At 42.1% G+C, this 25,728-nt stretch overlaps 1 protein-coding gene and 1 pseudogene across 3 annotated transcripts in view; one reads left to right on the forward strand and one right to left on the reverse strand.

Moving 5' to 3' along the window:
- Positions 1-25,728, reverse strand: part of Tmeff1 (transmembrane protein with EGF like and two follistatin like domains 1) — a 78,407-nt gene that overhangs the window by 27,451 nt on the left and 25,228 nt on the right. For 2 of the 3 annotated variants that reach the window (XM_034502731.2, XM_076934992.1), the window contains exons 4-5: positions 22,721-22,747; positions 20,304-20,403 (exon numbers count right to left, since the gene is read on the reverse strand). In XM_034502731.2, coding sequence (XP_034358622.1) covers positions 20,304-20,403; positions 22,721-22,747 — 127 coding nt within the window. The remainder of the gene's footprint in view (positions 1-20,303; positions 20,404-22,720; positions 22,748-25,728) is intronic. The other variant, XM_034502732.2, reaches the window with a different exon arrangement.
- LOC117708359 (Golgi-associated plant pathogenesis-related protein 1 pseudogene) lies at positions 7,710-8,068 on the forward strand (annotated as a pseudogene).

Raw genomic sequence — 25,728 nt, forward strand, 5'->3', positions numbered from 1 at the left:
TAGAGTACATATAAGAGGACTAAACTTTAAAATTAAATAGCAAAGACAGGCTGGGTAAAATTACAATAGTTAAGTTCTATGCTGCATACAGGATAACGAAAGCACATGCTGCTCTTGCAGAGGACACCAGATCAGTTCCCAGCACCCACATCAGGTGGCTCTCACCTGCCTATAACTCTCCAGAATACCTGATGCCCTTTTCTGGACTCGACAGGCACCTGCACCCTCACATGCACATACCCACACAGACACACCGTATGCACATAATTAAAAACAGATATGTTAAGAAGTAATGATACAGAAATTGAGTAGAGAATAAGGGTGAAGGAGATACATTTGGTGTGGGCAGAGTTAGTATCATATACAGAAGACTTTGAGACAAAAATGATCATAATATGGAAATTAGGAGGTTCTCTTATGATACTAAAATATTTTATTGTCAGGAAGATTGTCTAACATTCTAATATAGTCTCATAATCTTCAAAGCAAATATTGACAAGACTTGTGTGATGAACGTATCTCTCAATAACCCATACAGCAAATAAAAATGCCAGTAAAAAGTGCTCTCTCTCTCTTCTCTCTCTCTCTTCTCTCTCTCTCTCTCTCTCTCTCTCTCTCTCTCTCTCTCTCTCTCTCTTTCACACACACACACACACACACACACACACACACACACACACACACACACACACAGAATTTGAGATTTGCTTAAAATGTTATTCCCAAAAAGTTAAGAAGAGAAGATAAAACAAACTTAGCCTTTTGAAGATGAGGGATGGGTATATGGGAAGGGGCCCACTTTAATTTTTTTTTCCTTTCCTGTGTGTTTGAAGATCCCTTTAATTTCTGATACTCTACAGACCACATGTGAAAGATAAAACTGAACACTAAAAGATTCAGAAGATCAAAGGTAAGAAACTGATAAATCTGACTTTGAAATAAAACAGAATAATTATGCCCGTATAAGCAACAAGAAAATTAGAATCCAGAATACATAAATACAAACCTATTTCCTAAAAGATATAAAACTGATGGGGAAAGAGGGGATCGAAAGCAGACAAAGGAAGGAAGAGCCTTAAACACGATATTATAAAGATGCATGCAACCTAACAAGGCTTATCCTGTATAATCATGACCTTGGAAGCTAAGACCACAAACACGGCATCAGAGTCATGAGGTTGATAAGAACTAAAAGGTATTAGAACAAGCGCAGGCAGGGATGAGGAGCAGGCGCTGGCATGAGAGCCCATTGGAATGACTGCCTCGGGAACACTCATTCCCGGGAACACCTAGACTTGGACTTGCCCCACGAACTCGGCTCTTCCATGGACTTGAAAGTCTCTTACCGGTGAGCGCCAGGAGACATGAAGTACACAGTGTTTGTCACGAGAAGACTGTAAATGACCCAAATGACTACCTGCAGCAAAATGGGGCCATAATCACATAAGCACATGGTTCCATCGATCAAATTCCAACACACAGTGAAAATGACTCCAGCCATGTACAGGGCCCTAAACGAATCTCAAAAACACTACCGTTACATAGAAAAAAAAAAATATATATATATATATATATGTCAACTTGATAAAAGTCTCTGGGTCACTGGGTCATCTGGAAAGAAAGACCCTCAGTTGAAGAAATATTTCATCAGACAAGCCCTAGGCAAGTCTTTGGAGCACTTTCTTGATTTATAGTTTATGTGGGAGGGCTCAGGGAAAGCCCGTCCTGCTGTAGGAAGTGCCACCCATGAACAGGTGGGCCTAGGGTGTCTCAAAAAGCAAGCTAAGCAAACCACGGGGAGGAAGCCAGTAAGCAGCATTTTCTCATGGTTCTGTTTCAGTTCATGCCTCAACTTTCTTGAATGATGGGCTGTGATAAAGACATGTAAGCCAAGTCAACTCTTATTCCCTAAGGTGCTTTCGGTGGTGGTGTTTATCACAGCCATGGAAAGCAAGCTAGGACAGTGCATACAGCATGGTTCAAATATATAAAATCAAAGTTTACAAATATAAATCAAACAGTGGGAGAAGTGGCTCAATGGCTAAGAGCATTGTCTGACCTTCCAGACAGTTCTGTTTCCAGCGCCCACATGGCAGCTCACAACCATCTAGAACTCCAGTCTCCAAGGAGATCTGCCCTCTTCTGGCATCTATTGGAACTGCAGACACACTGTACATAGACTCACATGCAGGCAAAACATCAATACATATAAAATAAAAATCCAAAGAGGACAAAAAGGTAAATAAACCAACAGCAAAATAATATATATGTTAAGAGACACACCATATAGAATAAAACTATGAAGAAAGCAAGGAAATACTTTACACAAAACATGATCTACTGGGTGAATAGGAGCGTCAAAGGGAGCTCTGAGTTCTAGTAAATGTTATGGTTTGAATATAAGTGACCTCTAAAAGACTTGTGTGTTGAAGCATTGGTTCCTAATATAGTGGAATTCAGAGGTAAGACTTTGGGGAAGTGCAGGAGCAGGAGGGCTCTGTTTACATCAGTGGGCTTACCCATTCATGGATTCATAATTTGAACATCACCGGATGACGGTGGAAAGTAGAAGGGCCTAAGTGGAGGAAGCACCAGAGCCAGCCCTTCTTGTTTCTCTGCTTCTCGTGCACTGTAAGGTGAACGGCTCAACTCCATTTAGCTCTCTCTGCCCACTACTCACGTTCCCATAGCAACGGGGCCCAGGGACCACAACCTTCAACCTCTGAAGCAGTGAGCAAAACAAATCTTTCTAAGGTTACTTTCCTCTGGTGTTTTATTAGCCTCAAGAGCAGCACTGTAAAACTCTATTCCTCGGTTGGGAGGAAAGATTCACAAAAGCTGGTTTTATTTTTGTGCTACTCTAAGTATAAAAATTGTCTTTGGAGCAAAAGAAAAAAATTAAATTCATAAGAACAATATTCACTAACAAGTAAACAACAACAATCTCGTGCCGTTGTTTGCTTTCTAGAATACAGACGTCAAGAGAATAACCAGAGTGTCCTAGAAGGTTAGCTGATCAGAAAAGGGTAAGCTTAGATGAGGACACAGACAAATCCAGAGAATAGCCACCAACTATACATGAGTGAAGAAAACATTTGCACATTTAGTTTTCTTTTTCCTCCCCCTCTCTTCTCCCTCTCTTCTCATCCATCCATCCATCCCCTCTGTCTATCTATCTATAATCTATTTATCTCTCTATCATCTATATCAATGGGCACTGTATCTATCTATCTATCTATCTATCTATCTATCTATCATCTATCTCTCTATCATCTATCTCAATGGGTACTGTATCTATCTAGCTATCATCTATTTCAATGGGCACTGTATCTAACTATCATCAATCATCTATCTCAATGGGCTATCTATCTATCTATCTATCTATCTATCTATCTATCATCTACCTCAATGGGCACTGTAGAAAGCCAATGAGGCAAACGACTTTAAGAAGCCATCTACTCCCAATCTTGCATCCACTGCATGTTTTCCCTGAGGAAGATCTGATATGCTGTCACAAGCCTGCCAGTTCACTTGCAGTGATGGTTAGCTTCATATCTCACCAGGCAGTACATTTCATGGTTGACTAGTTTCTACCTTAGAATGGTCCCAAAACCTGCATCCCAGTGTCTTCCACCTATTGACTCACTGATATGGTTTAATTATGAAGTGTCCCCCACAAGCTCCTATGCCACATGCTTGATCCCCAGATGATGGCACTGTTTTGGATTTGGGGAGTTTGTATTAACGCTGGGAGGGGGTGGCCTTGATGGAAGAGGTAGGATTCTGGAAGCCTGCATGCGATGACTATACAGCTCCTCTCTCTCCCACTCTTCCCCTCCCCCATTCCCTCTCTCCCGTCTCTCCCTGACTCCACACCCCTCTTTCTCACCTCTTCCTAAATGTGATGAAAGGAACAAGTTCCTCCTCCACACACTGATGACACCATGATTTTCTACCCAAGAACAAGAGGCTAAGCAGCCATGGACTGAAATGTCTAGAACCACAGGCTACACAAACCTTCCTCCTTTAAACTGCTCTCTGGCATTTAGAGCAACACAAAAAACAATGGATATGATTCTGAGTCAACATGTGATCTCAAAAGTATCTTCCAAGAACTCCTTCTAAATATTCAGAAATAATCATCTGATTATACACATGTTCTCATTTCTGTAAACTGGATCTCAAGATTGTGCATCACTCACCAATGTGATGGTTTCTAATTTGCAGTATTTTGATAATAAAGTTTAAATTGTAAAAATTATTCAATGATTACCCATCATTATAGTATTCAACATCCCATGCCCCCATCCAGCTTAAGTATCTTATAGGAGGCCACTAAAAAGCATGTTGCAGTATAGAAATGATTACATTAATTATTCTAGATACTATAAATAACATGGAAAAGAATCCATAAATGTTCTTTATAATTATATTTAACTTTGACCCATTTCAAGGTTCTTAAACATGCCCATTTCTGCATTTAGAGTCTCAAAGCATTTAACTTAACTTTTGGAACCCAAGACTCTGAGGATCCATATCAAATTTTAGGTTATCTCAGAATGCTAAAATAGTTTGGGCTCTAACCTTATCACTTAATATCTCTTCTAGATTGACAGTCATAAATTAAACAAGTATATTATATATTTTTACTAAGTCATCAATAAAACACTGATAAAGATAAAATCACATATCCTATTATTAGAAAACTACTTTCAGAACTTACAGAAAAATTAATCCACCACAAGGAGAAAGCAAGAAAGAAGGAAGGAAGGAAGGAAGGGAGGGAGGGAGGGAGGGAGGGAGGAGAGGGGAAGGGAGGGGAGGGGAGGGGAGGAGGAAAAGGAGAAAAAGAAAGAGGGAAGGAAGGAGGGAGGGAGGGAGGGAAGGAAGGAGGGAGGGAGGGAGGGAGGGAGGGAGGGAAAGATAATGAGGTTAGCTTTAGCATGGCTTGTTCCTGGTAAGCTCACACTGTTACTAGAAACCTCACCATGTGCTCGGAAACAAAGTTTAAAGACATCCAATGCTGAAAGTCACCCTGGCTCAAAGATCACGATTCGACCAGAACCACACTTTTTCCATTAAACAAATGTCCAAAGATCTTTTCCACTACTCAGACAAAACCTGGGTATTCAATTTACTTATGACGCTATTTATCATGCAAAGGGTCCCACTCCCTTCCCCTGTTTTTCTTGTTTTTCCACTTTCTCCTCCTCCAAGCTTAGCATAAAGAGGAGGGTGGTGGGGAACATCCAATAAGGAAGATGCCTTGCTGTTCACACGAATGCAAAGCCTGATCTGCTCACACGGCATCTACCACTGCCCTTGCTCCCTTCCATAGAAAACTGTTATTTTTATATATAAAATAAGGCAAGGTCAAAAACTCTGGTGCATGTGTTTATCTTTCAAGGCAAAGAGAATGCTTACTCTGGAGGCCAAGGACAGTTGCTGCAAACTGACATGTCAAGGAGAGACCAGCAAACGATAAGCAGTCAAGCCACCAAGAGAACAGATAAAACTAATTTCAAAAGGCAATCTGTCAAAGTTAACAGACTTTCTGGTATATTAGGAAAGGAAACTGAGTTAATGGTAACAAAGGGACTGATCCAAAACCAGAAAGCTCTCTCCATCCAGTCTGCTCTGTAGGAATGAGGGGTGTTTATGGTAGACATGAAGCAACTAGGGGAAGAGATGAAGCAAATGGCCCCACTAAGCAAACAGATCTCCTGCCTGTAGGACAAACCAATGGAGAATGTGGACAGAGGACAAGAATGTGAAGAGAAAGAGCAGAAGTAAGGCACTACTCACTATCATCCTCGTCATGCACTAAGAATAGTCTTACAGTGTAACTCAGTGGAGTTCTTGCCTATCATGCACAAGGTCCTGGCTTCACTCTCCAATGTGCACATGTGCATACCTGTAACCCCAGCACTCAGGAGGTAGAGCCAAATGGTCAAAAGTTCAAGTTCATCCCCAGCTACATAGGGAGTTCAAGACTAGCTTGGTATATATGAGTCTGTCCCCAAATATCTAGATAGATGATGGACAGATGGATGGATGGATGGATGGATGGATGGATGGATGGATAGATGGATGGATGGTAGACAGATGGACAGACAGACAGTCTAATTATCAGAAGATTTAACGGATAGTTCAAGTCAAGGTTTGCCAAACTAAAGTAGTAGGTCAATGCAGACAAGTTAATCGAATGTTTCTATGTTGTGTGTGCTTGTGTGGGTGGTTTATGTGCCCATAGGGGCAAGAATGAGGTCTCCCCTGGAGCTGAAGGTACAGGCAACTGTGAGACACCAGACATGGGTTCTTGGAACCAAACCGTGGTCCTCTGAAAGAGCACAATCATTCCTAACCACTGAACCACCTCCCCAGCTCCTAAGAAAGGTTTATATAAGAGGAGTGACCATAATAGAGCACATGTAGTCCTGCAAAGCCTTCGAGAGTCACCATCTAGCTCTCTGCAGAAAAGAAAACTACCGCTAGTTTACAAGACAAAAATAAGGCAAACCTGAAATAGCAATTAAATAGAAATGGCAGCAAGTAGAAAGAGCTGAAGACTCATTCAGAACCATGAAAAGGGTTGGCAAAAAAGACAAGACACTGTGCCAATCTCATCTGACAAGTGCGATTGTTTATGGTGGGCCCTGGGATCAACGAGGAGCAGCCTTAACAAATGTCTGGCAGAGACAAGTGCTCCTCAGTGGGATGGAACCACTGCGTCTACTTCCAAGAACTAAGAGCAAACCATTGCCACCGTCTTCTATGGCATCTGAGGAACTGAAATGAAATTAGCATCTTAAGTAAAGGCCAGCTCAGTGGAGCAATGAGCAGGAAAGGAGAATATTAGATTGCAAAGGCCACAGACACAGCCGATTACAGCAACTACAGATGTTCCCAGACTGCCAAAGGTGGTGGAGGGCTTGATGCCCACAGACCGGAAGGTGAGGCATGAGAGATTGCTCATGAGTGAGTCAATGCATTTGTCAACACTGACAGCACTTACTGGGTTGGTACATCAGTCACGTCATTTAATCCTAACAAGTACAATGGTCAAAGGAGGCGAAAAATAAGATATTTTAAAGCCCAAGGGGGAGTGTGTGAGACGACGTTTTCTCTACTCAACTGTTACCTGAAGTGAATTTTAAGCATGGGCGTTGTTGCATGGTCATATTAGGAAAAGTCTTTCCACTAAACTGCCTCCCATTGCACAACAGGTGCACTTCTGGGGCTTTCTCTCCTCCCATGGTTTTCCAGAGAACTCCCCCTGTTCTGTCCCCCACCTCTGTGTCTTTTCTTAAGTCATAAAATAATGGATGAAAAGGAAATCACTATTATAATAAGTGGGGGGGGGTGGGGACTGGAGAGACGGCTCAGCGGTTAAGATGGCTCACTGGCTGCTCTTCCAGAGGACCTGGGTTCAATTCCCAGCACCCACATGGCAGCTCTCAACTGTCTGTAACTTCTAGAGAATCTGATATCCTCTGAGGACACCAATGCATATTAAATTAAATAATTTTTTTTTTAAAAAAAGGACTGAGAAAATGGCTCGATGGGTAAGAATTCTTGCTACCCAAGGATGAAAGCCTGAATTCAGATATCCAGGATCCATGAGCTAGGCATAGCCTTGAACATCTGGGACCCTATAACTGGCAGGAGGGGAATTACCAAGGCCTCTGGTCTTCCTCTGGCCTACACACATGTTGGTGATCACACACACATACAAACCAAGGGCACCCCAAGCTGAGGAGTGCACACAGCTAGCCATAGGCAAGCCAGCTTCCAAACAGGTTAATAATGAGGTCCTGAAGGCTCACAATGATTACAATGTTCAGCACAGGGTTTCCCCTCTGGAGCTTTGTAAGGAGCTCAATTAGGAAGCTCAGTAGTATTTGGAAGTCCTGGCCAACATCTCCTCGAGCATGGGCCAGAGTCCAGTTGTGGCCAGTGTCAGGAATACCTTACATAAGCATCCTATACACTCAGGCAGGAAAGGAAGTGGCTGACGGGTGGATACAGGGAGATCAAGAATGACCACTTCCAACAGCCTGGCTTCTGAGACAGGACACTTCAAGTGTTGGGTCCTCCTTTGTGATGGCCAGATACTTTTCGGCAGGGAATGTCATCAACCAGGGTCTCTTTGAAGAGAATATGTTTACCTGTGGGCATCTCTTGTGACAGCTGCACGGGAGCTCATTCTGACTAAAGGATGGGAATCGGAAACATTTATCCAGAGGGTTAGCTAGACCACAATTACTCAGACTGGGTAAGATTAATTCTGACATATTTTTGCTGTTATTCTTTAAACAGACATCTTTTCTATCTTTCTGACTTTTAATATTCACACTCAGACTTTGTATGTTCTGAATATTTGCCATGCTGAGAAGTGGGGTCATTTTACATGATCTTCCCGCATTGTAATCTCCTTTTGGTAGATTTTTAAAGAGTATTATTAAACCTCCCTTTAAAATGTGAAGAGGAGAGAGAGAGACACACAGAGAGAGAATATATTGAAGAAATAAAAGACAAAGATAAATAAATTTAAAAAAAATAAAATAAAATTTTAAAAAAAGATCACTAAAGCCAAACATTGGTTCTTTGAAAAGACTCAAGTCAGGAAAGCAGGTTGAACAGAGAATGACAATAGAAGAAGAGAAAGACAACAAAGCCAGTGGGGGCTGGAGAAAAGGCTCAGCTTTGAAGACTGCTTGCTGTTCTTCTATAGGACAAGAGTGTGGTTCCCAGCACCTACAACAGGCAGTTCACAACCAGCTCATAACCCCAGAACCCGACATCCTTTGTGCCCTCTGCAGGCAGACACACAGACAGACGGATGAGCGGACAGACAGATGAACACACACACACACAACACAGGTTTGATCTTATCACCTACATAATGGATCACAACTACCTTTAACTCCAGTTCTATGAGGTCTAATGTCCTCTTCTGCCCTTCGCCTGGCATGTGGCACAGAGACATATATGTGAGCAAAACACCATTGAACATACAAAAATATAATAATATTTTCAAAAAGGTCTGAAGAGATGGCTGAGTGGTTAAGAGCACCTGCTGCAGACCAGGGTTGGTTCTCTACATGGCGGCTCACACCGGGGGCCCAAAGCCCTCTTCTGGTCTCTGCAAGCACCTGCACATACAGACACATAAACACACATACATAAATGGAAAAACATCTTAAATGATAACCAAAGGAAAACATAGTAGGGCTAAGAAAAATGATTCAATGGGTTAAAGCACACGATGACAAGCCTGGGGACCCGAGTTCAATGCCCAGGACTCACACAATGAAAAGAACCAACCAACTCCTACAATTTGTCCTCTCACCTCCACACGTGTGTGTGTGTGTGTGTGTGTGTGTGTGTGTGTGTGTGTGTGTGTGCGCGCGTGTGTGCACATGCATGTATTTTACATACACATACACACATATGCTCTATGTATATATGCATTTATATGTTTATATATGTGTACATATATACATATATGCTATTCATCTACATATTAGAATCCTGTCAGAGAGTCTAGAGAAATGACTCTGTAGTTAAGGACACTGGCTGCTCTTGAAGAGAATCCAGAGTGGGTCCTATTACCTACATGGTGCCTCACGACTGTCTCTGATTCCAGCTCTAGGGAATCTGATATCTTTTTCTGACATCCACTGGCATGAGGAATACACATGATGCACATACATATATGCAAGCAAACACTTATACACATAAAGCAAAATAAATAAACCTTTTTAAAAAGTGAATCCTGTCAGATATCTCAGCTGAAGAGAGCTTCAACAATAACTCCAACATCTTTAATGTCACAGGAGGCAATGTCGTAACCTCCGCAAAGCCAAAACCCAGCTTCTGACTCAGAGGCTCTTGGTGGTTCCTGTTCTTTATGGTAACACTACTGCCCTTTCGTTCCCTGATGGAGTTGAGACTCCAAAGTTGGCAATATTTTATTTTATAGCCAGGTACACAGTAGTTCCCTAAATTACATGTGTACATTAAACATTTCTGGGTATAATATAGATGTTACAATAAAAACTTTAACATACAGGCTGTGCTGTGATGCCTTTATAAAAGAAAATGAATGTGTCTGTGTATCTGCTTGGACATGCATGAAACACCCCTGGAAAAGTAAACAAAACCTATCACAATGATTGAAGGCAACTGAGTGACTGGAAACACAGGTGGGGAAGAGGCCTTCCCCTGCACAGCCTCGCCAAGCTTTTCAATTCTTAACACTGTGAATTTCAAAGGCATAAATGCAGGCACACGTAAGTAAATAAATGACTAAATAAAAATGACTTCTATGATTTAGGGCTATGATTTTGGTAAATTGCAGCTCCCAGTCTTTAAAATTGGAACAATACCTCCTGACACCGCTGACAGAATCAAATAAAGGTCTGGGAGGGGGAACCCTTTGAAATATTTCAAATGGTATGCATACTTGAAAGGCATCATTGTACTATCATTCAAATGAATCTAACCCTCGTCGTTCTTTCTTCTAACTCTGCACAGAAAGTACCATTTCATCTCAATAGTTTACTTAGCAGTTAGGAAAACACTGACTTAAACTAAGGCTGGTGAGTTTATTTAGATTTAACAAACACCTAATCAAGCCTATCACAAGTTCAATACGTTAAATCCTCATAAGTAACTCTAAATGAATAACAGATTCAAACCACAGAATGCTATTAACCTAACAATGAAGGACCACAGGAAGCCCCCAACTTGTGGTGGTTTGAATGAGAATGACCACCATAGGCTCATATATTTGAATGCTCGGCCCCATTTGGTGGAACTATTTTGGAAGAATTAGGAGGTGTGGTCTTATTGGAGGAGATGCATCATAGGAGTTGGGCTTTGAGGTTTCAAAAGCCTACACCATTCCCCATTCCCCATTTGCTTTTGCGCTCTCTCTCTCTCTCTCTCTCTCTCTCTCTCTCTCTCTCTCTCTCACACACACACACACACACACACACTCTCGACTCTCGCTCTGCCTTGTGGATGTGTCTCAAGATGTGAGCTCTCTGCTTCTGCTCCAGTACCATGCCTGCCTACTAACATGCCACCTGCCACAATGGCCATGAACTAAACCACTGAAACTGTAAGTCCCAAATGAATGCTTTTATAAGTTGCCTTGGTCATGATGTCTTATCACAGCAATAATCTTATAGCAAAGTGCCTAGTCCCAGAGACCTTACAACCTGCCAGTGACTGCATGATATAAACATAGTGTCACATGGATGTTGTTCTTCAAGACCAAGAAAGAACTCACAAAGACCATGGAAATGCTTCCAAGAAGAGGTGGTGACATTCTACCTAATTCACATTTCATCTTGATCTAGAAGGAATGGGTTAAAATAGATAAACAGGTGTGGAACTCCAGACAAAGGGAGCACGGGGAAAACTGAGGCAGGAAAAGTGTCCAGGGACACTGTAAGGACACTCAGCAGACAAGAGGTTTTGGAGAGACGAAGGTCTGTACCTTAAAAACAAATCTATCAAGGGGAACAGTTACTGGAAACCCTCAGAAGTTATTGCTAGAAAAGAACCTGTCTTTGCTAACATCCAGATTACACTTTGCATAAAATACGACAGAATAGTATTTATTTTCTATTACCATCAGAGAAAGAACTTGAAATTATTTTTCTGTAATAATCAAAGGGACCACAGTAGAATTCATTATACTAATCGATTTTTATTTTTATTATCTGACAGACAATTTCATACGGATACAGTGCATTTTGATCCTATTTGTCCCCTTACCCCTCTACCCTGCTCGCTCAATCCCTCTGGAGCCCTTCTTTAAGGAAGTCCCCCTCCTACTGTTCCTTATATTTTTGGATGTGGGCCTAGCCTTTATCAGCTGAGCCATCTCTCCAGCCCCCTTGTCTTTTTCTCAATGACCCCAGGAATGCAATTAGGATTACTTGCATGAACATGGGTGTGGGGTTACTACTGGATCATGGGCAACTCACCAAAAGCTACACCCCTGAAGAAAATACATGACTTCTCCCCTCTCCCCTCTCCTCCTCCCCTCTCCTCCCCTCTCCCCTCCCTCTCCCTCTCCCCTTCCCCCCTCCCCCTCCCTCTCCCTCTCTCCTTCCCCCCTCTCCCTCTCCCCCCTCTCTTCCTCTCCCTCTCCCCCTCTCCTTCCCTCCCCTCTCCCCCTCCCCCCTCCCCCTCTCCCTCTCCCCTCCCCCCCTCCCCCAGTAGCCATTAACTGCCAATAGCTCCCCAGCTACCTGTGGGGCCTTGTGAGTCCCCTAAATTATTTTTAAGTCTATTATTCTGAATGTCCACAGTCAGGCAATGCCAAATGACAGTCATCACTGTCATCTCTGTGTGGAAACAAAGAAGGAAAACGTGTGAGAAACATATAGAGCTCTCAGAAAGAAAGGCAATGCATAGCCATAGCACTGCTCTCTTTTGCAAACATTTTGCTGCGTTTAGAAGATTGTTGTGCCAGACATTGCCCTGAAATCTGAAAAAAGACAGCAGATAGACCAAGATGTCCACCAGGTGAATTAGCCTGTTCTCAATGCTGTCTGCCTGACACACTGTACAATTCTCTTAACAGCTCCCAGTTATTTATATCATGCAGGGGTAAAAAGGAAAAGCAGCCCCAAAGAGCAGATTGCATCAAATACACAGAAGAGCAGAGACTACTTCCACAAAGCCCAAAGAGAACCATTTGGAGACTTTTATAGCTTACCTGTATTGGCTCCATGCCTCGGGGGTGTACAGATGCCTCAGACCATTCCTAAACAGGGATTGGGGTCAGGTGCATAAAGGCACCAAAGGGAAGGGTCCTGTCATTAGTAGCCACACAGCTCAGAAAAATGGCTAGTAGCTGACTTGTAGCAGTAACTAAAGCCTTGGACAAATTAGAAATGCCCTTGAGAAAAGGGAGATGGGAGGGAGAGTAATGCCAAGAAATGCACAGCTTAGAGATATACCTTAATAGAAAGGGCATGCTGACCACAAGGTTTAAGGCTGAAGAGGCCATTCAAGAAGTCCCTATACTCAGCCCTCACACTGGAGTACTGAAACCTCGCTTACAAGGAAGGGAGCTGTCCCTTTTGGAATATCACCTACATACCTCCAGATATGAATTCGAAAGGTAAGTAATCAGTCAGAATGCAGTCACCAAACCCATGCAAAGCTCAGGCACCCCAGGGAAAACACAGTCTGCCTCAGGAAGAGGAAAAAGTAGCTCAGAAGTCATTTAATTTGGACGCCTTATTTTTAAATGGTATATACTTATATGTGTACCTGTGAGTATATGCATGTATGTTCACATGCCAGAAAAGCCATAGGCAGTCCATCTCCTAAAGCTAGGGTTACAGGTATGTGAGCCACCCAACATGGGTGCTGGGAACTGAACTTGGGTCCAGTGCAAGTGTAGTAAGTGTTCTTAATTGCTGAGGCTGAGCCATCTCTTGCCCCAGTAATTTAAATTATGAATGACTAAAAATTGCCAGCAAGCAGGTGAGAAAGAAGGTAAGCGACAGAGATTACAATCATTTCTGAGTAGTGCTCATTTGACATCTGAGTTATTCCTAAACCAGATGCTGTTCATGGATTCTCTTGTTTCGTGTTTGAGGAGGCGGAAAGGCAAACCTCAGTCAAGTTCACTGCCAAGGCACACTGGCAATACCCATAAACAGCAGCTAGCAACCCGACAAAAAAGAAGAAAGCTTTGTTTTGCTTTTTGGGTTAGGTTGGGTGGGTAGGTAGGTGGGTTGGTTGACTGTTTTTTAAGACAGTCTTCATATTACCCAGGCTGGCCTCATACTCACTGTGTAACTGTGAAGTTCAGAACGACCCTGAACTTCAGAACCTCATGACTCCATTTCTTGAGCACTGGGAGTGCAGGCACATTACACCAGTCTGTTTATAAAGTGTAGAAAGTGAATCCTGGGTTTAGGCAAGCACTCTAGCAACTGAGCTATCCCCCAGAGCCAGAAGTGTGTGGTGTGTGTGTGTGTGTGTGTGTGTGTGTGTGTGCGCGCGCGCGCTTTCGCTCGCCCACACGTGCACAGGTACATCTGTTCACAGATATACATACACATGTATACAAGTGCATGTGGAAGTCAAAGGTCAACTTCAGGTGTTGTTCCTCAGGAGTCATCACCTTGTTTTCTGAGGCAGTCTCTTCCTGGGAACTGGAGGTCACAGATTAGTCTGTAATGGCTAACCAGTTGGGCCAGGATCCTTTGTGTCTCTACCTCTCTCCAGGGCTAGGTTTATAAATATGCACCATCCCACCAGGATTTTCACCTAAGTGTTGGGATCAAACTCAGGCCCACACACTGGCACATCAAGTACTTTACCAACTGAGCTATCTTCCTAGCCCAGAAAACTCATTTTACAAACACAAGAATCCAAAGTACAAAGCAGAGTGGTAATTCAAGTATAACAGAAGGGAAAACACACACACACACACACACCAGAACCCTCACAGAGCACAAAGGATAAATTCTTTGTCAACGGCCTGCTAACAGCAAGCCTTTCCAGGCTTCTGAGCTCATACACCCCTGGAAAATCAGAACAACACTTTCCTGCCTTCCCGACAACTGCCAGGAAAGCCAGTGGAAAAAAATAAGCAAAAAATTTCAAGAATATTCTAAAATGTACATGCACTCCCCAAGAAAGCAAGGAAACCCAGACATGATGGCACACGCCTACAATCCTAGCACTTCTGAGGCTGAAGCTGGAGGACTACGTGGTTCAAAGCTAGGCTAAGCTAATTAGTAAGGCCTTGTCTTAGAAGGGGAGAAAGGAGGCTGGAGGGTGGGGGTGGGGAGAGGCAAGGCTCAGTGAGTACAGTGCTTAATAAGCAAGTGTGAGGACCTAAGTTCAAATCCCCAGAACCCTCGGAATACAAATCATGGTAGACCAGGTCTTTAATCCCTGTGCCATTAGGAGATGAGCAGCAAAGACAGGAGACTTCTAGGCTAGGCAGCTAGCACATGCAGTAGCAGAAAAACAGAGAAATCTCTGTCTCAAGCAAGGTGGACAGTGAGGACTAACACCCAAAGCCACTCTCTCTGACCTCCACATGGGTCCTGGCATGCACACATCTGACATCCAAACAGATTTTAAAAGGGGGGGGGGGGGCATGGCTGCAATGAAGGGCTCTGTGGTTAAGAGTGCTTGCCGCTGTGTCAGGAGGACCACAGTCTAACTCACAGCACCTATATCAGGCACCTCATAACTCTCTGTACCTGCAGCCTACAACTCTAGGGGATCCAATGCCCTCTTATGGCCTCAGAAGGTGCCCACACACACATGTGCAGACTCACACACGTGAAAAAACAAATTTTTAAAGAAAGGAAATGTAAAAGAACAGAGGGATTTATACAGTGTAATTAATTAAATTTAAACAGCTGAAATTAAAAGATATAGCTCCTTCTCTTAACAAAATTAATTTCCACGGTACCACTACTCCTTCTTCCAAAGTCCTGAATTTTTTTTTAATGTATCGATTAACAATAGAAAGGAACCTTAAGTGTAAGAAGCTAGAATGATCATGCAGCATTTCTTCTGACAGCGAAGATATTACAAAATGAGAAAGATAAAACATTTTAATGGCTACCCGTATCTAAAACTATGTGAGATTTATAGCTATGATAGTTGTGTTTGAGAGCATTATCTTTAAAACTGTAAGTCATATAAGTAGTGGATTATGAAGTCAATTTGTGGACCACAATGGTATCACTTCCTTTGCTACTGGCTATGGCAAAACGCCTGAGAATACAAAGTAGACCAGGAAGCTATGGTGGTTTGAGTTAAAATGGCTCATATATTTTAATGTTTGGTTCTCAGCTGGTGAATTGTTTAGGGAGGATTAGGAGGTGTTGGGCAGGGGTGTCACAGTCTCTCTCTCTTCCCTACAGCAACACTCTGTCCAACAGCATCTGCCTCCTGCCTGAGGATTACGATGTAAGCTTCAGCTACTGCTCCAGTGCCATGCCTGACTGCCTGATGCCACCCTCCCCACCATGATGGTCATGGACCAACCCTCTGAAACTATAAGCAAACCCCCAATTGAATGCTTTAGTCTTTATGTTGCCTTCATCACAGTGTCTCTTCACAGCAATCACACAGTAACTAAGCAACTAATAAGAGGGTTTGCATCACAGTCAATGGTGCAGGCCGTCATGGTGGGAAAGTCATGGCAGTGGAAGCTTGAGGGAGCTGGCTGGACAGGTGGCATCCTATGTCAGGAACTGGGGAGAGAGGAATGGTGGTGTCTCAGCTTTATGCTATTTATCCAGCCCATAGAAAGATGTCTCCACACGTAAGGTGTGGCATCCCATCTCAGTCTAGAAACTCCTTCACAGATGTGCACAGATGTTTGGCCCCTATATGATTCTAGACCTAGTGGGAAGCATGCCAGCAGGCAGACAGCCATGACCCTAGAGCAGTAGCTGAAAACTTACATCTTGACACATAATCATGAGGAATGCCGTGGGCTTTTTGAACCCTCAAAGCCTGCCCTCAGTGACACACCTCCTCCAACAAGACCACGCCTCCTCATCCTTTCCAAACAGTTCTACCAACAGGAGACCAAGCATTCGAACATATGAGCCCATGGTGGCCATTCTCACTCAATCACCACAACCACCAACATTTCTTAAGAAAACAAGATTAAAAGTATTAGAAATATTTTTAAATGCATTACACTTAGTAAAGGATTCCACAGACTCCTACTCAAGATATTTAAGTACAATGTAAATATGTAAGAGGATTGTTAGTTAACAATGCCAACTATTTCTTTTTTACTTTTAAATTTATTTACTTTATATGCATGGGTGTTTTGCTGGCTGGTATGTATGTTTGCCACATGTGTGTCTGTTGCCCATAGAGATGAGAAGGCACTGGATCCCCTGGAACTAGAATTATATATGTAAGACACCATGTGGCATGTAAGACACCTAGGTCCTCTGCAAGAGCAAGTGCTCTTAACCACCAGCCATCTCTCCAGTTTTGGTGAATTTCTTCAATGGAGTGTAGTTTTAAAAAAGTTGAAAGCTGCTTCAAATATAAAGGCACATAAATCCTAGCATCTGGAGGCTGCAGCAGAGGGGAAGATGGAATGTCTAAAGCCAAACAGGGCTGTATAGCAACAGTCACTGATAGGAACTTGTTTCCTTTTCAGATAGCTAAAGTTCACAGCTGCAGCCAGACATACATGATATGTTATAATCCTAGTACTTAGTAGACTAGATCAGAGAGATCATGAGAGGCCAACCTGGACTATATAATGAGACCCGGCCTGAAAAATCGTCAACAGACAATCTAATGGCTACTGCCCATATTCTGCATCCCTAAGCCCCATGCTAGAGCTCTGGAGCACACTAGGACCACTATCATCTCAATTAACTTTTAACTTATTTTATGAAAAGCCAAGCATAAAAACCAGGCCCTCAACATAAGGAAAAGACGAGGAGATGGAAATGCTGATTACCCAGTGAACATATATACTAAAGCATCACACTTTATACCACCTAAACATGTGCAATTCTGTGTAAGCAATAATTTGTATGTGGATGGCATATGTGTGCACATATGCATGCCTGCAGAAGCCAGAAGAGGAGGTGAGGTATCCTCTTTTATTTTTAAAATTTTATTTATTTTATGTATACGAGTACACTATAGCTGTCTACAGACACACCAAAAGTGGGCATCTGATCCCATTACAGACGGTTGTGAGCCACCATGTGGTTGCTGGGAATTGAATTCAGGACCTCCGGAAGAGCAGTCAGTGCTCTTAACCACTGAGCCATCGCTCCAACACCCAGGGTATTTTATTTATTTATTTATTTATTTTTGGTTGCTTTTATTGATTGGTTGGTTGGTGGGTTGTTTTGTTTTGTTTTTCTTGCTTGTTTGAGACAGAATCTCAATATGTAGCCTTAGATGGCCTGAAACTTCCTAGAAAGACCAGGTTAGACTTGAACTCACAAAGATCTGGCTGTCTCTGCCTCCCAGGTGCTGGGATTAAAGGCTTGTGCCAACATAACTGAGGTAATTTTATCTATCAATCTCTACCATATTCACCTGAGACAGAGTCTCTCACTGAACCTGAAGCTCAGTTTCTGTGAGGCTGTTGGCCAGTTAGTCCCTAGGATCAGCCTTGTCTTCATCCGCATGCTGAGGTTACAGAAACATGCAGCCATGCCCCACTCTTCTAGCTGGGTGCTAGGGATTCAAACTTAGGTCCTTATGCTTTGTTAGCAAGTATTCTTACCCACTGAGCCATTTCCTAACCCCTAAAATAAATTGAGTGACAAATAATAAAGAGAGGGTAGCTGGCTTCTGCGGACACCTGCTCTCACACCAAAACAGACATACCCACACCTAATTCAAAGTAGATCATTTTTTTAAACTCAAGACTACTATACTAACTAATGTCATAGTGATGTATGTCTTATTTTTCTGTACCAGAAGTTCTCTGTAGCTGTGTTGTTAGAGCTACAGAACCTTCACAGAGAGCTTTCCTTCCACAGTCAGTTATAGTTTACAGGCTAACCCTGTAAATAACATTTCCTTTTGTTGCATATCTACAGTAGCATCATTGTCTGGACAAATGTGCCAATCATTTCTTCAATGTTTTCTTATTGTCTCATCATCTCCTTGCCTGGCCTTGGCTATTCATTGCAGTCCATGTTCTCCTCTGCCTGGAGGTAAGCTCTTCCCTGGTTGGTGTCCATTCCCTATGCTTAGAGCTGGTTTCTACCTGAAAAGTGGCAGCCAAGAAACATATAAAGTAGGGCTGAATAGAGGTATTGTTAAAGGAATAAAAGCAGACTAGTATACCCAGCCAATCAATCACAGGCAGATATGTAACCTATGAACACTATTATAAAACTGTCCTAAGGAAAAGTAATGAAAAGAGTACACACACACACACACACACACACACACACACACACAGAGGGCTGTTCCACCCTGTCTTATCATTAGTAACATTGAAGAAAAGACAGCACAGGATCTATATACACAGGCTAGTCCTGTTTTAAAAAAAAAAAAAAAAATGTGTAGAAACAACACACATTAAGATTCCTGAAGTTGCCAGGTTGTGGTGCACACCTTTAATCCCAGCACTTGGGAGACAGAAGCAAGCAGATCTCTGTGAGTTTGAGGCCAGCCTGGTCTACAGAGTTCCAGGACAGCCAGGACTACTCAGTGAAAAACCTGTCTTGAAAATCAAAACAAACAAAGAAAAAATTCTAAAGTCACTTCCCTAAATCTACTTATTGCAAGCATTTAATTTTACCAAATGCCACCCAAGCAGCTGATATTATGCCGGTAATATTTAAAATGGTATGGTCTTGATTTATAAACTCACTCTGGGCATTAATGCTAATTAATACACCGTCTTGATGAAAAACTTTTAAGCGCTGAATAAAACACAAGATCTGAAAGTACAAAAATATATACAAAAGAAATAAAGTACAAATCTCCAAAAAATGAGTGTTCTTAAATATACACTAAGAGGAAACAGAGGAAATGAAGAAGATACACCTAGCTGTCAGGTCCTCAAGTCAGTATCAAAGCTCTGAAAATCAAATATGCACAAATTAAGCACCGTAGGAAAAGGAAAGAGCAAGGCGGGGAATATGCAAACATGGTTCTGATGAAAGGAGAACTCAGCCTGACTGCTGACAGATGGCAGCTTGTCCCTTGCCTACCAAATCCGACTTCTTACAGGGAACCGGTAGGAAACCATTGGGTCTGCTAGCCATTAAACACCTTGGTGAGAGCGGAACATGAATAAGAGAAAAAACAGAAACTACACAACTGAGATTTGTAAGAATAATTTTCGATTATATAAAAGTTAATACAGCTACATTTTGGAGACTTTTTAAAATTTTTCTGAATGCACGGAGACATATTAAGTTTTTGCATAAAACTGCAAGAGGAGAAACAGACGCTTTGCATTATAGATACCAGCAGAGTGGAATGGAACAATTCAAAACAACAGTTTTGATGGAAAAAAATCATAAATAATATACACAAAATCATTTTTAAAGGACAAATAGAACTCAAAAACTGTAAACGGATTCTCATTCTAAATATTTAAACAGTTGCTGTATTAACATCAACTTAAAAAGCCAGTCAGTCGGACTAACGTCAACTGTTAAAATATAAATACGCATGTGCAGAACCCACGCATGCGCAGAACCTCCAGGCCCGGGTAGAGCGTTCTTCCCACCTCACCAGCGAAGTGACCTAAAAAGCAGTCAGCGCCTTTCCCCACAACTCACCCAACATTTTCCGCATCCTCGTCACACTCAGCCTTGTACTTGCACGGTCCACACTTGGAATGTTTCCTGTGAGCCCCTGCTCCTGAGCCTTCCTCCTCTGCTGAAACAGAAAAATTAATCTTTCAAGCAGAAGTTGGGATGGATCCTTCCAGACATGCTTTCAGGAGCCATTATCTTCTTTTGAAGGAAAATGCACCCAAACTTGTGGAGACAATCACTCCCAAAGAGTCCTCAGAGTTGGAGGCCACAACTGCTGGCTGCTACTACTGAACAACATATCCCAAGTCACAGCCAGGTTAGCAAAACAGCATCTTAGGCTGTGTGCAGGAACAATACAGAAGGTTTAATAAATGAACTTCTACAGAATTACCATTTAATGCTGCGTAGGAGAAAGTAAAACATAACAAAACTCCGGTCTGTGACTGTGCTCCCCCTAAAGCAGCCTGCGGAGGCTGAGAGGCACAGACATGCTCGAACGCAGCCTGCTAGAACAGTGTTAGCATCATCTCCCTTCACACCAGCTCCACACCCAACTTTCTGAACACATAAAAGCTAACTTCACAGTTAAAAGCCCCTCTTCTCTAGTTGGTCCACTTAGCATAGCCAAAAATACTCAGATGTAGAAAGCTTTGTGTCTCTGACTTCCAAGCCACAAAAGGAGCGCATATGATTGTTTACAAAAAGACTCACAGCCCCCAAACAAGGGCATCCTGTATGTGCCGGCTCAATTAGAGTGGATCTTTGTGCTCTCCCAAAGAAGGCCAGGAGGTCAGCTGTAAGGAAGGAGTTTGGCCTCAAGGGACTTGGTATGTGATAGGATTCCATATCAGGGAGCCTGTCAGTGAAGAACTTATCAAAAGGCAGGTCTACAGATAACATCTAACCTTCCCAGTGTTGCCATCTGCCTAGTCTGACTGGGAACACTCAAATACAAATCAATACCCAAACAGATTGCAATGATCGTAATAGCTAATAATTCTGAGACCTCAGAACCATCATGAAATCCAAAACGGCTGAGCTAACCACTAAACTTCACAACGCATGCTCCCCTGAAGGCTGAGAACAACCTACATTCTCGGCAAAACAGTAAGGACTGCATTATATTAGCAAATCTTGGGACCCTCTGAGGCTCCTAATGGAACAGTGATCACAGGGACCAGGTCACATGATCTCTTAAAAATCCTCTCTTGCTCTTAGATCTAAAATTCATGAAGTTAGCTTTCACACATGATTACAAAGCCCCTGCTTAAACACGTCCATTTAAATCAAATCCTATTGTTCAGTAGCCTTTATCGTCTTCTTTCTGGCTGAAACTCTCATCCTTGAATTCCTCCCCATAAATGTTCTGTTCTCTATAGTCCTTCAAAATCCCTCCCAACTCAGAAACTTTGGGACTCTATGAAATACAGGGGAAGGAGCAGCCTGACACAAGGTTTCATATGGTTAGGATCATATTTGCAGTTTATATTTGAGCTGAATTTTCCCAGCGACAGGACTTTTAACATATCCTTGGGGTACCTCAAATATTATTTTGCATAAGCTTCATTAAACATGAGGCAGGTTAGTCATCCTCATTCTGGTCCTGCAATGCTATTACCAAATATGACATTTCAATCATCAGAAATAATTTTTTTCCTCTGAAATAACATTTAAAACAGAAAAATTTTAAAGTTTAACTTTAATTCTGCCAGAGCTGTTTTGTGGGCTTTCTCTTATCTAGACACAACTAACTCTAGATTTTTTTTTTCTTAACCTTGTTATTCTAAAAATAAAATCTTTATGATTTATGACTTTTTTAAAAAATGGAAGCAAATAAGAGATATTTCAAAGTTGTGTTTCATGATAAAAAAAAAAATTCACTTGTGTCCACAATCTTGAACAGAAATCAGCTTGTGTATCTGAATTTAACAGGAGCTACGATGGGTTCCCTTTAGTCTGACAACAAACCTTCAATAAAAACAATGTGGAACAAAGACTTTCTGAGATTACAAGGATAGCCAAAGTAGCCTTGGTGGCCAGGGTAACAAGGATAGCCAAAGTAGCCTTGGTGGCCAGGGTAACAAGGATAGCCAAAGTAGCCTTGGTGGCCAGGGGACAGGGCTCCCTGTAAGGATGGTGGTGGTGATAGGCCCATGACTCTGCATATCACTAAAAGTCCTTGAGCTAGGAACTTCAAGTGAGTGAGCCCTATGGTGTTTGAATTATACCTCAGAGTTGTTAAATATCAAAGGAAAACAAAGGCCTTAAGAGGTATCTGAGCTGGACATGGAGGATCACTCCCAGAATCCCACCACTTGAGAGGCTGACACATGAGAACAAATGTGAGTTCAAGACCAAACCTGAGCTTCACAGTGAGTGCCAAGCCAGCCTAAGCTAGAATTAAACTCTCTCAAAATAGCCAAGTATTTGAAACTCACCTCCTTCTCCAGATCCAGAGCCGTTATCTGAGAAGAAAAACAAGAAATGTAAACATTTCTCCTGGAAATTCTATCTCTTCAGATAGTAATATTTCTTACCAAAACAACTGTAACATCTAGGATTATATATTCCTTTTTTCACATTTCTGACAGCTAAGTTTATTTTCATATGCCTACTTTAGGCTGTGCAAAGTAACCTAGACACATAACCATCAGTCTTTGTTATATACTGAATACATTTCTTACATCTCAGAAGTCAGACGGCCAGGAAATACCCAGATCCTGTGTGCCAAGACTAAAACATACTATAAACAGCTAAACAGAGATGATTAGCCAACTCATTAAAAAGTAAAAGGAAGTTTTAATTTTGTTAAGGCTGGAGAGGAGCTGAACAAACCGCTTCTAGTAGAAAGATAAAGGCTGAGCCTGGCTCCAAAAGTCTTCTTAATCAAATTTATGGATACAGACCAGAGGCCAAAAGGCTTTTTAAAAAAAAAAATCCCTAAGGTTTAGCAAGGAGAACCTCAGGGTTGAATGTGCACAGTAATGATAAAATTAGCTTCCTCTAGGAAATCTATTCAGGATAAATCTCAGAGAGAGAACAGCCTAAAATGTAATTAATGTACATTTTAAAAAAAAAATATGCAGTTCTGGGCCTTATGCATACTAGGCAATTTTATTTTGTAGTGCTGGGTCTTGTACATACTAGGCAATCCACTCTACCACTGAGTCACACTCCAAACCCTAAAGTTTTATTGTATAGGGCTGAAAGTACCAATATACAACACAGAGTGAAAGCATGAGACTCTGTCGTATCATCAGCATGGAGCTGTGAAAATTAAAAATAAAGAGAGATGGCAGATGAAGGTTTTGACACTTTAGTCAGCACTCTATAGGGGAGATGAGATCTTGGCCCCCGGGAATTAATGCTATTCTTCAAATCATCTCTAGAATGGAAGATCATACTGAATACCAGTCCTTCCCTCTAAACGCCACCAGATACGCAACAACGGGGGACTGGAGAGCACACGTGCAGGCAGTGTGGCAAGTGCACAGGCTCTGTGTGCAAAGTTTTCAGTTGCATTCCATTTTGATTTAGCCAGTCGTGTAAGGCTGTCTCCTGAAAGGAAAGAGGGGAAGAATGGAGGAGTAGAAGAGGAGGAGGAGGAGGAGGAAGAAGAAGAGGAGGAGGAGGAGGAGGAGGACTGGAATTGAATTTGTAAAAACTTATGAAAACTAACCCTTAGGAAACTAACTCTTCTCCCTTTTATTCTATGTACGTTGATTGGAGCACATATTAAGTTCCAAGAACTGTGATAAATCACAGTGATAAGACACATTCCTAGTACATGAGACACTCACCATAAACCTTTTTTTCAAGCTGGGTCCACTCTTAATAGATATTTTAAAACGCCACAACTTCCTTGATCGTTAAGGATTCCTAAACACGGGGGCTGGAGAGACGGCTCAGCAGTTAAGAGCACTGACTGCTCTTCCAGAGATCCTGAGTTCAATTCCCAGCAACCACATGGTGGCTCACAACCATCTGTAATGGGATCTGATGCCCTCATCTAGTGTCTCAGAAGTTAGTAACAGTGTACTCATATATATGTGTATATATGTATATATATGTACACACATATATATGTATATACATACACACAAAAAATAAATAAATCTTTTTTAAAAAGAATAAATTAAAAAGTACCCTGATAATACAGTCATTTTTCATATTAGAATTTTATCAGTGATACACACTCCTGAGTCTATCCCAGCCCTGAGAAGATGTTTTGTTTCCCTACACAGGACACACAGCCTCCTGGCTGACAAAGCACTTGTGTGGCCATAAGCAAGCATATCAGTAAGTGAAATGCAGCATGCTGCATCATGCATAGGTACATAGAAGATAAAACAGACTTCCTAGAAAGGTCAGAGAAGAACTTCAGAGTAAAGCCTAAAGCAGGATTTTTCTGAGTAATTGAAAGAGAAAATATTTCAAACTCTCAGAATAGGACACCTCTAAAGACCAAAAGACATGAAAACACTGGCCCAGTCAGCAAGCAACAAAGACAATAGGGTATCTCACCGCCTCGGTATTCCTGAGCTTACCAAGCCCAGAAGGCGGATATCCATATAATGATCTGGATGAGAAATGAATGTAGTTCACAGAGCCATAGTGGCCTGCACAAAGTTACACAGTAAATAAAAGCTGGGACAACTTTAATGTGAGGCCTTCTGCTCCTAGTTTCAGGGTTGTCTGCAGTCTGCCACGCTACCTCCTGTCTAACACTCACTGCCTAGCAAAGCGCCTGGTGTCTTACATACATGCTAATAAGTGATCGATGTGGCATCAGAAAGAGTCCCTACAATTTCTAGATGGAGCCTATGAAGCACAATGTACTTACAGAAGTCTGTGAGGACATCCCATGAGAGCCCAAGAGCACAATACTTTCTCAGTACCTAATTATCTTGAGTACAATAAAAATGTATCCTTGTCCAAAGAGGTCTGATATTTAACCTATGCTTCTGGGCAGTCATTTATAGCATACCAGATAGGAGTGTCTGTTTGGGAGACAAGTTCTACATCAGAAATGGAGAGTGGGCCAGCCGTATCTCACAGTATAAGGGCTAGTCACATTAGCAAGATGAAGACTGAGGCTCTGAGTTTGGGCCCCCCGCATCTGTGTAAAAAGCCTGATGTAGCAGCATACTCCAGTAACACCATTACTGGGCAGACAGAGGCATCCTGGGAGCTTCCTGGCTAGGCAGTCTAACTATAACAGTGGTTTCAGATGCAGTGAGACCATATCTCCAAGAAATAATGGCTAAAAACTGGAAGTTGACTCAGTGGTTAATAGCATTTGCTGCCGTTATTTCCCAGCACCCACAACTCTAGTTCCAAGAGATTAATTCAACACCCTCTTCTGACACTCTAGGGCTCTGCACAGATGTGGTACAAGCAGGTGAGACACTCATATACAAAAATGAAATAGTAATAAAGGAAAATG

The sequence above is a fragment of the Arvicanthis niloticus genome, chromosome 5 (genome assembly GCF_011762505.2).
Source record: "Arvicanthis niloticus isolate mArvNil1 chromosome 5, mArvNil1.pat.X, whole genome shotgun sequence".
In the NCBI taxonomy this organism is placed as follows: Eukaryota; Metazoa; Chordata; class Mammalia; order Rodentia; family Muridae; genus Arvicanthis; species Arvicanthis niloticus.